General features: G+C 41.0%; 2 protein-coding genes across 4 annotated transcripts in view; one reads left to right on the forward strand and one right to left on the reverse strand.

The window, feature by feature from the left end:
* PPP2R3B (protein phosphatase 2 regulatory subunit B''beta) overlaps positions 1 to 14,109 on the reverse strand; it is a 73,146-nt gene that overhangs the window by 16,214 nt on the left and 42,823 nt on the right. For all 3 annotated transcript variants that reach the window (XM_053306897.1, XM_053306899.1, XM_053306898.1), the window contains 5 exons: positions 9,173 to 9,358; positions 8,031 to 8,134; positions 7,405 to 7,507; positions 2,270 to 2,344; positions 316 to 402 (listed from right to left, as the gene is read on the reverse strand). In XM_053306897.1, the coding sequence (XP_053162872.1) occupies positions 316 to 402; positions 2,270 to 2,344; positions 7,405 to 7,507; positions 8,031 to 8,134; positions 9,173 to 9,358 (555 nt within the window). The remainder of the gene's footprint in view (positions 1 to 315; positions 403 to 2,269; positions 2,345 to 7,404; positions 7,508 to 8,030; positions 8,135 to 9,172; positions 9,359 to 14,109) is intronic.
* The window catches only part of LOC128349835 (uncharacterized), a 69,311-nt gene continuing 65,370 nt past the window's right edge, over positions 10,169 to 14,109 (forward strand). The window contains exon 1 of the mRNA XM_053306901.1: positions 10,169 to 10,297. The gene's annotated coding sequence lies outside the window, so the exon portion shown is untranslated. The remainder of the gene's footprint in view (positions 10,298 to 14,109) is intronic.

The raw sequence follows: 14,109 nt of genomic DNA on the forward strand, positions 1-14,109 counted from the left end.
ATGAGCCAGTGGTAACTACAACCAGTACTCCTCTGATTATCATAACAGGTGGCGGGGTTCATGAAGAAGGATTTATGTTCTTACGATATCACCAGATCTGCATAAATATGGTATAAACTGCTGGAGGCTATCAAACTTAAATGCCAGACTTAATGGCACCAGTGTTAATTCAAGCTTAAAGAGTACACAAAATGGAAACATTGAAGAACTGAATCCTTGCAATACTGTAGCCCTCATTGATTTCAGTATCATCTACTTGAACAGTTAACCTATAACATTTCGGTTTTCACTCAAAAAGTTGTATATTTACCATACCTGTAAAAAACTGCTTTTTCTGAGTTCGTTACAAGTGATCCTTCCTGACCAAGACCTATTTACTGTATAAAATATCCTTTGTATTACCTGCAGCAAGAAAATAAAATATGAACTGTGTACCAACTGCACTCCTTATCATGGTCCAAGTACTTAAATATTACAGAAGTACTTGCTATCTTGAATTAGATACATTCAAATCAATAAATAATGTTAATGCAATTTATTTTATTCTCTGTTACTTTTAAGTGCGTCATTTCCCAGCTTATGCCCTCTCCTCTTCTCTTTCAATTCAAAATGAGCAGTTACTTTACACTTGTTAAAAATTCCTTCCAAATTTACCTCAATTTTGAATAGAGAGGTGGACTGAGTAATCATGTGGTATACATACCTGTGCCAACTGGCTGTACCAAGCAGAGACTTTGGAGGGAAAGGAGGAAGCAGTCACTGCATTTCCCTAATTTCGTCCCAAGACAAAACATTTCCCTAAAAGGAAGATTAAGCCTGGACTACCTTTATGTGGTACAAAGGTCTTATCTGTGTAGGTTTTGAACAGAATTAAAATGCAGCCTGCACCAAGGAGTGTTTCTATTGCTCCAGATAGTTGCTCAATTCATTCTTGAAATTTCTGGATTTCTATGGGGAAGGGTCAGATGCAAGTCATCACTTAAGTGCGCATCTTAGTTAAAGCACAGTCTCTTAACCTAACTTGGTGGTTGTGAGAATAAAGAGAGGGTATACTGTAACACAACTTCAGCTCCAGAACAGATTGCAAAAGAAGCCTAACAATATAAACACACTACTTGAAAGTTGGTCCCATTGGACTTGATTGCCAAATAATACATTTAGAATTTTTTAGAATTAGAATTTTTTAAAGGAAGAAAATTACCATTTATCAGTTTCTGAGCTTACTCTTAACTCAAACTCAGCATTAATGTTTTTGTATAGACAAGCTTTACATACTTCAATGACACCATTTAAAATATATAGTAGTAATTATTAAGGGCTTATATATATACATAATGGCAGCAGATCTATATGGCTGTGCCCCACATACATAGAAAGAGGAAGGAGGGGTTCTGTTTTTAATAGCAAAAAGGATGCCCAATTGAAGAGTAATAAACCCTGCTCACAGCTTACTTTCCTGCAGTCTGTCATCTCATGGCACCTTTCTCCTTTGCCAAGCTCTAATAACAAAAGCGGGTCCAGAATGCAGTGGCTCATCTACTCGTGGGTGCCAGAAAATATGACAGGGTATCATCTCTCCTACAGTCATTGCACTGGTTGCCTATTCACTTCCGAGCTCAGTTTAAGGGCCTGGTTCTGACCTTCAAAGCCTTGTGGGGCCTGCCGCCTGTCTACGTTCACACCCGCCTCTCCCATCCAGTTACATCCCGTCCAGTTAGATCAGCTCAGATGGCCCTTCTGTCGGTCCCTGATTTCCGAGATGTTCGGGGCTCTAGGACCCGTGAAAGGGCCTTTTTGGTTGCTGCCTCGCTCCTTTGGAACTCTCTCCCGCTACAGATCCGGCTAGCACCTTCCTTACCAATCTTCAAATCGCAATTGAAGACTTTTCTTTTTTGCCAGGCCTTTGCCCTGTAGTTCATTTGGTAGTTACTTTAGTTCTTTAATAATTTTTAATTATTAATGTAATTTTTAATGTTGCCTGTTTGCCTGTTGTTGTACACCGCCCAGAGTCTTCAGAGTGGGCGGTATATTAAATGTATCTAATAAAATAATTTTTTTAAAAAGTGTGCTTGGCCTAGGAAAACACAGTGAGAGGGATGGGCTGCAGAGGAGCAAGCTGTAGGAAGAGGTGAAGGCTCATTGCTTAAAACTGGGCACTCTACACACTGCTTTCTATGTAAGTAGGTCAGATCTGTGTTTAGACATGGATATGCCATCTAATTTGGTCCCATGACAAAACATTTTTATACTGAATACACAATACACTTACTGTGGTAATGTATCGAGAATGAAATTCTGATGCTTCTTTTAAGAAGACTAGACTAGGATGACTATTAACCACATCCTAAAAGAGAAACAAAATTTACAGGCATATAGTTGGTATTAATTGCCATATAGTCAACACAGAATTTTAATGTGCAGTTCCTTCATGAAACCATTTTATCAAATAATAAGGTTTAATATCAGACATCTTATACTATGTATACAGTAGACAGTTATCTGTTGTAATCAAAATGTTTCAACCATTTTACAAAGAGAGGCTTCATTTTTCGAAAGAAAACAAATACAAATTTGAAAAATATGCATAAATGCAGTGACATTGGAAGGGCATTTCAGCAAGATGGAAGAGTGACAGAGAATCAGATTGGGGGTGGGAGGGATAAGAATGGATAAAGACTGATTGATACAGACTGGTTTCTCTTTAAGGGAGAGGTCCTAGTCTGTGTGTTTGTTATTTGCTAGGGCTAGCATTTGCCAGGGCTACCATTGGGGGCCCTATGACATCCAGTTTTTGTTTCTCCCTGCCTGGAGTGGGTGGAGTCATCTAGGGCTGTAGGAGGGCCCACATTCTGTGAGCCACATTCCTGTGTCTTGGTTTGAAGCCTACTCTCTACATAAGAGAGCAAGGCCCGGGAGCACAGCAAACAGGGCATTAGAGTTTTGCTGGAGTTTAGTGGAAAGTGTGCAGGGGAGCCTGAAACAAGTCCCGTGATCACAAGGAGCCCAGTGGAGAAGAGAAGGTAAGTACATATTCCTCCCTCAAATACTAATCCCTCCCTCATATTCTTGAGAAAGGCAGTTTGGACAGTTAGATAGCTGACCAATGCAGCTGAGACCTATCTTGGTCTAATAAACTATCTCTAAATACTGTAAAACTGCCAAAAAAAAAAAAAACAGTTATGAAGATAGAGAGCCAGCAGGGGAGGGGGCACTTCCCAGTGTACTGCAGAGAGTGTCACATGTATGACTGAGCCATTTTGGAAGGGCAGTATTCAAATCAAATCAAATAAAAAAATAAATATTTGCTCCATAGGCAGAAGACATGGGTGTGTGCTTGGTGCAAGGAGCTCCTGGCTCTCAGGGAACAAGTTTATTCCCTCAAGACCAAGGTGGCAGATCTGGAGAAGCTCAGAGACAGAGAGGCATGTGGACAAGACCTTAAGGGACGTGGTAGAGGCATCCCACTCAAAAGCTGATAGCTCCTCTGCTGTCGGGGAGAAAGAAGATCTTGGGGAAGGAGAACATCCAGTCTGAGGAAGAGGGAAATGCTCCTTAAGAAAGGACACCTTCAGTGGATGATGAGCCTATATCCTCTCGCACAGGGGATACACCTCCGAGGGGGTGGGGGCCTCCTTGTAATGAGTGATTTGATCATTAGAGGTATAGAAAGATATGTTTGTGACCCACGTGTTGACCACATGGTGACTTGCCTGCCTGGTACGAAGGTTGCGGACATCACACAGCATCTAGATAGACTGTTAGGCAGTGCTTAGGAGGAGACAACTGTCGTGGTGTACATCGGCACCAATGATGTGGGGAAATGTAGTCGGGAGGTCCTGGAAGCCACATTTAGGCAGATAGGTAGCCTATTGAAGTCCAGAACCCCCAAGGTAGCATTCTCAGAAATGCTACCTGTTTCATGTGCAGGTACAGTGAGACAGGCAGAACTGAGGGGTTTCAATGTGTGGATGAGACGTTGGTGCCAGGAGGAGGGTTTAAATTTGTTAGGCACTGGGATACATTTTGAGTCAAGCAAGGCCTGTACAAAAGCACTTGAACCAAGATGGAACCAAACTACTGGCGCTTAAAATCAAAAAGGTTGCAGAGCAGCTTTTAAAATGATGCCTGGGGAATAGCCGACAGCAGCTGGGCAGTATCTGGTTTGGAAAACGCCATCTTTTAGAGTGCAAGGGTGTAAAGGATTCAGATAAAACAGAAGGGGACAGAGCCAAACCACATAAAGAGCAGACAGAAGGCTGTGCCAGCTGGTCAAAGAGTCAAAAGAAAGATAGCATACCTCAGGTAAGAGATTCAGTGTATAGGTGCTTATATGCCAATGTCAAAAGCCTCCGAGCCAAGATGGGTGAGCTGAAGTGCTTGGTTGCTAACACAGATATAGATATAGTGGACAAAACAGAAACATGGTGGAACAGTAAGAAACAATGGGACACTGTTATCCCTGGATATAAACTCTGTAGAAAGGACAGGGTGGGGCGCCTTGGAAGTGAAGCAGCACTGTATGTTAAAGAAGGGATAGAATCTAACAAGACAGGAAACCTAAGAGGACCGGAGTCCTGTGGGTGACAATACAAGTCCTGAAAGGAAATGTGCTACTGGGGACGTGCTATCGCCCTCCGGATCAAAACACTCACAGTGACTGGCAGGAGGAAATCAGGGAGGCTTCAAGGAGAGTCAGGGCAGTAATAATGGGTGACTTCAATTACCCACACATAGACTGGGTAAATTCACAGTCTGGTAATTACAAAGAGGTCAAATTTCTAGATACACTGAATGACTGTGCACTAGAACAGTTGGTCTTGGAACCAACCAGAGAGAAAGTGACCTTGGACTTAATCCTGAATGGCACCCAGTACCGTGATGTCAGTGTTATCGACCCTTTAGGGAACAGTGACTATAGTGCAATCAAATTCAGCATACATGAGGGGAGAGAATCACCAAGGAAGTCTAACACAAACATTTGAATTTCAGAAGAGGAAACTTCTCCAAAATGAGGAGTATGGTGAAAAGAAAGCTGAACTCAGGAGAGTCACTTCACTCCAGAATAAATGGAGTTTACTCAAAACCACAACATGAGAAGCCCAGTTATATTGTTTACCCAAAAGGAGGAAAGGTACCACTAAGTCCAGGAGGATGCCAGCATGGCTAACAGGTACCGTCAAGGAAGCCATAAAAGGGAAGAAGACTTCCTTCTGAAATTGGAAGGCCTGTCCAAATGACAATGAGGGAGTGAAAGGAAGATATGGAGGTTGCAGAGAAGCTAAATGAGTTCTTTGTGTCCGTCTTCATGGCAGAGGATACTGAGCATATACCTCTTTCTGAACCAGGCTTTTTGAGGATGGAGGCTAAAGAACTGATACAAGTGACAAGAGATGATGTTCTAAACCGTGTGGAAAAATTGAAAACTAGCAAATCACCAGGGCCAGATGGCATCCATCCAAGAGTCCTCAAAGAACTCAAATGTGAAATTGTCGACCTCATTGCTAAAATATATAACTTATCCCTGCAATCGGGCTCTTTACCGGAGGACTGGAAAGTAGCAAATGTGACACCGATTTTCAAAAAGGGATCCAGGGGCAATCTGGGAAATTACAGGTGGTTAGCTTAATGTCCATTCCAGACAAATTAATGGAAAGCATCCTCAAGGATAAAATTGTAAAGCACATAGAACAACAGGCCCTGCTGGGAGTGAACCAGCATGGCTTCCGCAAAGGTAAATCTTGCCTCACTAACCTTTTTGAGTTATTTGAGAGTGTCAACAAGTGTGTGGATAAAAGTGATCCAGCTGACATAGTATACCTGGACTTCCAAAAAGCTTTCAACAAATTTCCTTATCAAAGACTCTTGAGAAAACTTAGCAGTCATGGGATAAGGGGACAAGTACATGTGTGGATTGCTAACTGGCTGAAGGACAGGAAACAGAGGGTAGGTATAAATGGAGAGTTTTCACAATGGAGGGAAGTAAGAAGTGGGGTCCCCCAGGATCTGTACTGGTACCGGTGCTTTTTAATTTATTAATAAATGATCTATACATAGGGGTAAGTAGCAAGGTGGCCACATTTGCAGATGATATTAAACTCTTTTGGGTAGTGAAATCCAAAACAGATTGTGAGGAGCTCCAAAAGGATCTCTCCAAACTGGGGGAGTGGGTGACAATATGGCAAATATAGTTCAGTGTTGGCAAATGTAAAGTGATGCACATTGGGATGAAAAACCCCAACTTCAAGTATACGCTGAAGAGAACTGAGCTGTCGGTGACTGACCAGGAGAGGGATCTTGGGGTCGTGGTGGACAGCTCGTTGAAAGTGTCGACTCATTGTGCGGCAGCTGTGAAAAAGGCCAATTCCAAGCTAGGGATCATTAGGAAGGAGATTGAAAATAAAACGGCTAATGTTATAATGCCCTCATACAAAACTATGGTGCGGCCACACCTAGAGTACTGCGTAGAATTCTAGTCACCACATCTAAAAAAGGACATTGTAGAACTGGAAAAGGTGCAGAAGAGGGCAACCAAGATGATCAGGGGCCTAGAACACCTTTCTTATGAGGCAAGGGTACAACACCTGGGGCTTTTTAGTTTAGAAAAAAGACGACTGTGAGGAGACAAGATAGAGGTCTATAAAATCATGCATGGTGTGGAGAAAGTGGATAGAGAGAAATTCTTCTCCCTCTCACATAACACTAGAACCAGGGGTCATCCCATGGAATTGATTGCCAGGAAATTTAGGACCAACAAACAGAAGTACTTTTTCACACAACGCATAATCAACTTGTGGAATTCTCTGCCACAAGATTTGGTGACAGCCAACAACCTGGATGGCTTTAAGAGGGGCTTGGATAACTTCATGGAGGAGAGGTCTATCATTGGCTACTAGTTAGAGGGCTATAGGCCACCTCCAGCCTCAAAGGCAGGATGCCTCTGAATACCAGTTGCAGGGGAGTAACAGCAGGAGAGAGGGCATGCCCTCAACTCCTGCCTGTAGGCTACCAGTGGCATCTGGTGGGCCACTGAGTGAAACAGGATGCTGGACTAGATGGATCTTGTGCCTGATCCAGCAGGACTGTTCTTATGAGGGCTAACGCGTTACCTCAGTAAGGGCTAAAAAGGACTGAATGCTACAGAGGTGATGGGAATAGTCTTTATATCAGCTCTGGACAAGAGGAAAAACATTTGTCTCCTATTCCAACTGTTCTAGCAAGCTGGTTGCTGGAACCAGATAGGTGCCACATTTCAGCTTTTCGATTCTTCAGTGAGTGTCAATGAGAAAGGAATAAAGTCCAATTTTTATTTTTTTTTACAGTTAAGTTAGCTGAGTCAGTAAAGTATTTGGGTGGAGGACAGTTATCTCTGAGACACAAAGTAGTTAAGAACATGTAATAATTTACTTGTAAAAATGGAATGAAGTCTTCTTGTACCAAATAGTTACATCCAGGGCTTTTTAGAAGATGAACAAACTTGGAAGCAGCATCATGACAGGTCTGTAGTAACCTGAAATGCATAATTTGTCTAATTTGTGCATGTATGGGAGGTTTTTCAGCAGGAAATTAGCTCAAGATTCACAAGTATTGTTCAAAGATTAAAACTGTAACCTCCTATAATATGAACAAAACATCTGATCCAAATTCCTTAAAATGACATCACTATGTTACAAATAAGCCTGTTATACTGTACCATGTATTCCAATACACGTCCCCCACCCGCCAGATTCAGTCATCTCTTTTCTGCCTCTCATTTTTAAGCTTCAGTTTGAAATAATTAATCTATACTTTCTAGACTGAGAGGTCCTTTGGGAAATGTTTTCTCATTCTTTCTGCTATGTAAACAGCTTTGTGACCTTTTTGTTGAAAAGTGGAATTCTAGTAACATCAGATAGCATGATGGTTTAATATCAAGCCAAAATATACTCTGAAAAAGGTGTCACAAGGTATTCCTCAAGCTAACACAATAATGTTCATACATAAAGGTCTCAATTTAAGAAATATTTGCCTTGTTAAAGAAACCACACACTTACTTCCGCCACATTGCAATAAATTTATGAACCGATACAAATCCTGTTCGTTCTCCTCCAGCACAAAAAAAGAGGGGACCTTTCCAGTAAAGAGGACACTCGCAGGCCTAGAATTAAGGCAAAGAACAACAAAAGCAAATTTGAGGTTACTAATTTAAAGACCTACAAGTATGCCAACACTTTGGAAAAAGCAAAATTGTCCTTTCATTTTTATTATACAGCCACAGTTGTAAGCAATGAGTTGCACTATAAAAATTGAGTGAAACAGTGCTATTAGAGATGCCAGCAATCCTATATAGCTTCTCCACATATCATTTTCAAGATTTAAATCCATTCTTGTCTTACAATTTAACACAAACCTTTTTGTGTTAAGCATTTTGAGTCTCAAATGCTCCCAACATTTGCAGTAAATGATATCACCAGAAACAGAAATTCTAAATTTTAATTTCCACAGTTAAAGCTCAGGTGACAACCCTGAGTTCAGAACACTCAACAGGATGGGTTTGTTTGTTTTTGTTACATGTGCACACAAGGTGCCCCCTGCAAACAGTGAACAAAGACGTATTCAAACAAAATCTTTGTGCTCACTGAAGAGGAACTGCTACCAAAGATGTCTGGATAGGTATATACCACAGCACAAAGCATAAAGAGCCTTACTGGACAGAGATTGTCACTTTATCTGCATCTCAAAGGATACAACTCTATTGAAATGAATGTGTAATTATCATTAATACACAATTCATGTAATGTCAACCTACTGAAGATACTCAGTGGACCATAACTCACTTGAAATCCTTAGGATGCAACTTTTCTACTCCAACATGGTGCTGAATTCATAGCACACCACAAAGCCTTATTGTGCACAACCATTTATAATCAAACCTCAGCAAGTTACAAGCTGTACAAGAAGCATGCTGCCACTGGATATCATGCAAGTCTTGTAGCATGATACAGACTCTAGTCATGCTTATTGCTAATGGGATAGGATCCGTTTCCCTGGGACAAGATCACACAGCATTAGGGTTCATGTAATACCACCATGAGGACTTTTGTCTTCCCAAAGCACATTCTAAAATGCGTAAATATATTTGACATTCTTATTATCCTGCAGATATGCACCAAAGAAGAGAAAACGATCAAATCACCTTTGCAACTTTACCCATGTCTTCCAAAGTTGCTCGCTCATTTGGAAACTGAGAGAAAGTTTTCTCTATTTTAGCAATGACAGCATCTATATTCACTTTTTCCTTTGGACATCCTTGAGGGAAATAAAATGTTGGAATGGTTTGGCTCAATGATGGTGTCAAAGGTTCTTCTTTCTTTGACTGAACCTAAAGAGAGAGAGAGAAGTGAAACTTTAAGACATAACTAACAATGGATAATTTAGTTTTCTCTCTGAAATCTGATCTAGCCTCCCCACCATGATGACCCTTTTATAGTAAGATTTCAATAAAACCCAAATTGGAGAAAGAGGGACATGCCAATAAGGAATGTGTTTAAAAGCCTAACAATGAAGTTTACTATTCCTTACATTTGTCATGAGCAAAGCTGCCTTTTGCCCTTGTAACCTCCTCACCCACTTTTAGAAAAACAAAGTTTCAACAAAACAGAAACATCTGCAATTACTCATAAAGGTTATCTATTACTGGAACTAGCATTACTGATTAATCACAAGCAAATAATGAACACTTTTGCTAAAAGTGACAAGACTACACTGTAATTTCCAGTAGCTTGGTATATCTTTATCTATACTAGCAGCATGCAAACGCTATTCCAAATTCAAATGAGGAAGAAAAGGAGTGGAAAATATACTGCATTGTTGGAGGATGAGGGGGCAGCTACTTTTAAATAAATCTCAGGAAACAAATCCTTGCCAATGTATGTATAGATGTTACACTTTACTAGTCAAGTTTTTTTTAAATAAACAATAGACAGAATGGTGTTATTCTATATGCAGTACAGGAGAACCTGGTTATACGCAGATTCTATATCCGTGGTTTCATGTATTCACTGGTGTCTAATTGACACACGATTTAAGTATCTGTGGATAATAAAGGGTTAAAATCCATGTCTCCACAGTTCCTAGAGTGCCGGAAGTGACTGCTGAGATCACTTCCGCCCTCCATTTTGTCAGGAGGGGCCGTTCTGTGGCTTGTTTCTTTGAGGAAAACACATTTCCCCCCAATATATTTGAAGTTTTGGGGGGCTTTTGGAAATCTGGGAGACATTGATGGGCACATGAAGGGCACAAGGAGACCCCACAGAGCAAGGTAGAGTGCTTTTTTTTTTTTTGCTGTTTTTCACAATTTCCTGCCTCTTTCCTTAAAAGAACAAGCATTTTTCAAGTAATTTTTCTGGTTTGGGGGGCATTTCACAGTCTGGGTGGCATTCCTGGGCACAAGGAGACCCTGTGGAGCACACTTCAGTAGTTTTGTGTGTGTGTGTGTGTGTGTGTGTGTGTGTGTGTTTGGCTTCTTTACAATTTTTTTGAGCATTCTGGAGCCTAACCCTCCTTTCCGCATAGGAACAATGCCTTGTTACTTGCGGTTTCATTACTTGTGGTGGTAGGCGAGGAACAGAAACCCCACAAGTAACGAGGTTCTCCTGTATCTACCAATCTGAAAAGAATAGTCGAACCATTAAAAATGCATTCTTAATCATCTTCATACTAACACAAAGGATTCATTTCTAACTGTCATATCTGAATGAAAATAACTAACACGTTCACCATGTCAGAGACTGGTAAAAATAGAGAAGTGTTATCACTACATTGATGCTATATTGATGGCAGGATCTAGTTTATTGAATTAATACATTTTGTGATGAGTTTTTGAAAGAAAGTGTCAGTGACATCCTGTCAAATGAAACACATGCATTAAGAGGTTTGTGAGGATGTACTAGGAGCCCTTGCACAGCTTTTCCAGACCTTCTGTGTGCATGCTTTGTGCAAGGGGAATACTACTTTTGAGCGTGGCTCAAACTCCAACAACTTGTTCTAGCAAGAACTAGTCAGCCTACTTTCCTTTCTCTGTCTCTACAACTGGGCTATATTTGGTTCAAATTGAGGTCCACAAGTTAGATCTCTTGCACCTCAAATTTTCATGCATCTGCATGATTGGGGTAGATGACATTACAAACTACGCCACTGAGGTGTCCCTGTGTGTCACTCACTACAACTGTGACAAATTTGGTTCAAATGAGTTAGACAGTCCTCGAGTTAGTGCACTTGTGTCTCAAAAGTTCACATGTCCACCATCTTGAACTGGGGTGGATGTCATTGTCACAAACTACACCACTGGGGCATCCCTATGTGTCCATGCAGCTGTAGCAAATTTGGTTCAAATTGGTTAGACTGTCCACAAGATAGCCCACTTGCGCCTCAAAAGTTTATGTGTCTGCCATCTTGAATCAGGGTGGATGACATCATCACAAACTACACCATTGAGGTGTACCTGTGTGTCCCTCACTGCAACTGTACTTAATTTGGTTCAAATTGGTTAGACAGCCAAAAAATTAGCCCGCTTGCACCTCAGATGTTCACCTGGATGCCACCTTGAATTGGAATGGATGACACCATCACACATCATGCCATTAGGGCATCCCTAAGTGTCCCTATAGCTGTAGCAAATTTGGTTCAAATCAGTTAGGCAGTTCACAAGTTGGCCCACTTTTGCCTCAAAAGTATATGCATCTGCCATCTTGGACAGGGGTGGATGACATCACCACAATCTACGCTGTTGAGGTTTCCCTACAACTGTACCCGATTTGCTTCATACTGGTCCAGGCATTGCGAAGTTGATAGGACACACACATGGACGGACACACACAGAATGCCAGGTGATCTCAAAAGCCTAATGGAAAGCAGGAAAAAAATGTTCTGCAAGACTGGAAACACAGTGGACCCTCATTAGTCCCTTCTTATCAGTATGTGCACAAAAAGACTGGAGGAGTTAAACGAAGGTTCCTGGAACAAACACGCACACTGTGTTAGTCAGCATGTCAGCCATCAATTTAAAAGGAGTTCACACTCATGTTAGGGTCTTAATAGTTACTTAAAATAAATACTTTCTAGCAAATGAGTCTTCATGAAGCATCAACTTCAGTTTCTTGCATATTTGTTTAACTGGGCAAATATACAATGCTTAATTATTATAAACTATGTCTCATTTTGATACTACCAAGAAGCAACAGCAACCAAATCCCAGACTGTCTTAGTACTTGACAGAAGCAGGAAAACCCAGACAGCTTACAAGATATTACCCAATGGCTTACTAGATCTTCTGATTATTTAAAAATAAATGCAGTATCTCACACATTTAAACATTCACATAAGATTTTGACTGTGCAAACTGCTTCATAATGTCATTTTGTGCACTAGAAAAACTACCAGAATCATAATCATTTGTTTCCCTTTTACTTCAAAAGGTAGCTAATGCTAGGCAAGTATCTATCTATATTGTTCCAAGATGTACCCATTGCTAATTCCATCTGTGGCAGCTCTCACGAGAGTTCACGAGTGAGCTGCTGGGAGAAAGAGGCAGGGGGAAGCAGCGGGGGGCAGGGGAGCGGTGGCGGGCAGACCGAAATGGGCCGAGAACAAAGGGCAAACTACAGGCGCAGATGCTCTACGCTCAGGACAGCTAGTTTCAATTAATCCACTAAAAGTTAAAGAGGAGATAAGAGGGGTGTGTGCAGTGGTTTGAGAGAAACTAGCAGTAAAGACTAATTGAAAATTCTTCAAGTTTTCTCTTGTTTGGTGTGTGTATTGCCTCAATATTGAGCCCAGTACATCATTTCTCCTCATTATCCCATTCTTTGAATAGAACTGAAATTTGGGTTTATATGCCACTCTCTACTACCTTTCTGTTTACGATACCACTTAGAGGGCTCCTCACAACAGAAAGCAGGTATTGGCCCTGTTCAGATGTTAAATGCAGAATCATGAATGACTCCTGGTTTGAAGCAACACCCCTTAGCTTTACAGCTTAAGCAGGAAATTCTGGCTAATTCTATTCAGAGTTTCAAAATAAACCAGGATCTAAAACTGACATACAAGGAACATAGCAAGATACTGTGTTTGGATCTATACATCAGCATATAGGATTTTAAGCTTTGCTGTTGATTATCAGACCAGGACAAATATATAGAAGATCACTACGTGCAGCAGAAACACAAAAGATTATGCATACATTATTTGCTACGGAGATCTGTTATAAGAAATTGTTGAGAATCTGAACATTGATTCGCATGTTTACTTATAAGAAACTGATGAGTTATTTTCATATACTGATCTGTGATTCTTATTTTTATGATGCCCCATTTTAAAACAAATAAATATAAACAACTTTTGGTGGATCCCCTTGTCAACATATTTGGGAGCTACTGAGATAGCATGGCAGTACTGGTGGTCATTAGCATGCACTGAATATATCTGCCAGTTAAGCTCCTTTTCTATACTTTCTGGATATTATTCTCTGTAGTCTGATTAACAGATAGAGCAGGATAGGCTTAAAACAAAAACATGTACACAGCTTAGTTACGAACCAAAGGTGATGGCCTTGATGTGAAGAGTGACCATAGGCAATAAAAAAATTCAGGCTGCTCAACATCTCCCTTAACCGTTAGGGAGGACAATTAGCAACAATTTTTAGGGATGTGCAAATAGGTTTGAATTAGAACCAGTACGGTTTGAAGGTTTGAATTCAAACCAAACCAGCCATTACATTGGCAATACCGGTCTGAGTTCGAACCAATTGAACCTGGTTCGGTTTGAAGCGGTTCAAAGGCCCGAGCCTCAATTTTAGGTGCTATCCTCCATTTTGTGTCACTTTTGTTGCTTGATTTCACTTGTCAAACTCATGCTTCCCTGATTAGCCAGAAGACTTGGCTCTCTGGTAGGCTCTGCAGTGGTGCCACTCCTTGAGAACTGGCACTCTATTGGCCAGGGAGCAGGACAAAGGTAGGGGCTCCAAAAGGAGGTAATTTCAAGTTCTATTTAAAGGCAAGCCTCTGGCCCTGCAAAATCACTCTTGCTGCAGTCCTCCTTGGCTTGCTGAGTGCTGCTTGTTGCTACTTGTTGGTG

The sequence above is a fragment of the Hemicordylus capensis genome, chromosome 3 (assembly GCF_027244095.1).
Source record: "Hemicordylus capensis ecotype Gifberg chromosome 3, rHemCap1.1.pri, whole genome shotgun sequence".
NCBI lineage: Eukaryota > Metazoa > Chordata > Lepidosauria > Squamata > Cordylidae > Hemicordylus > Hemicordylus capensis.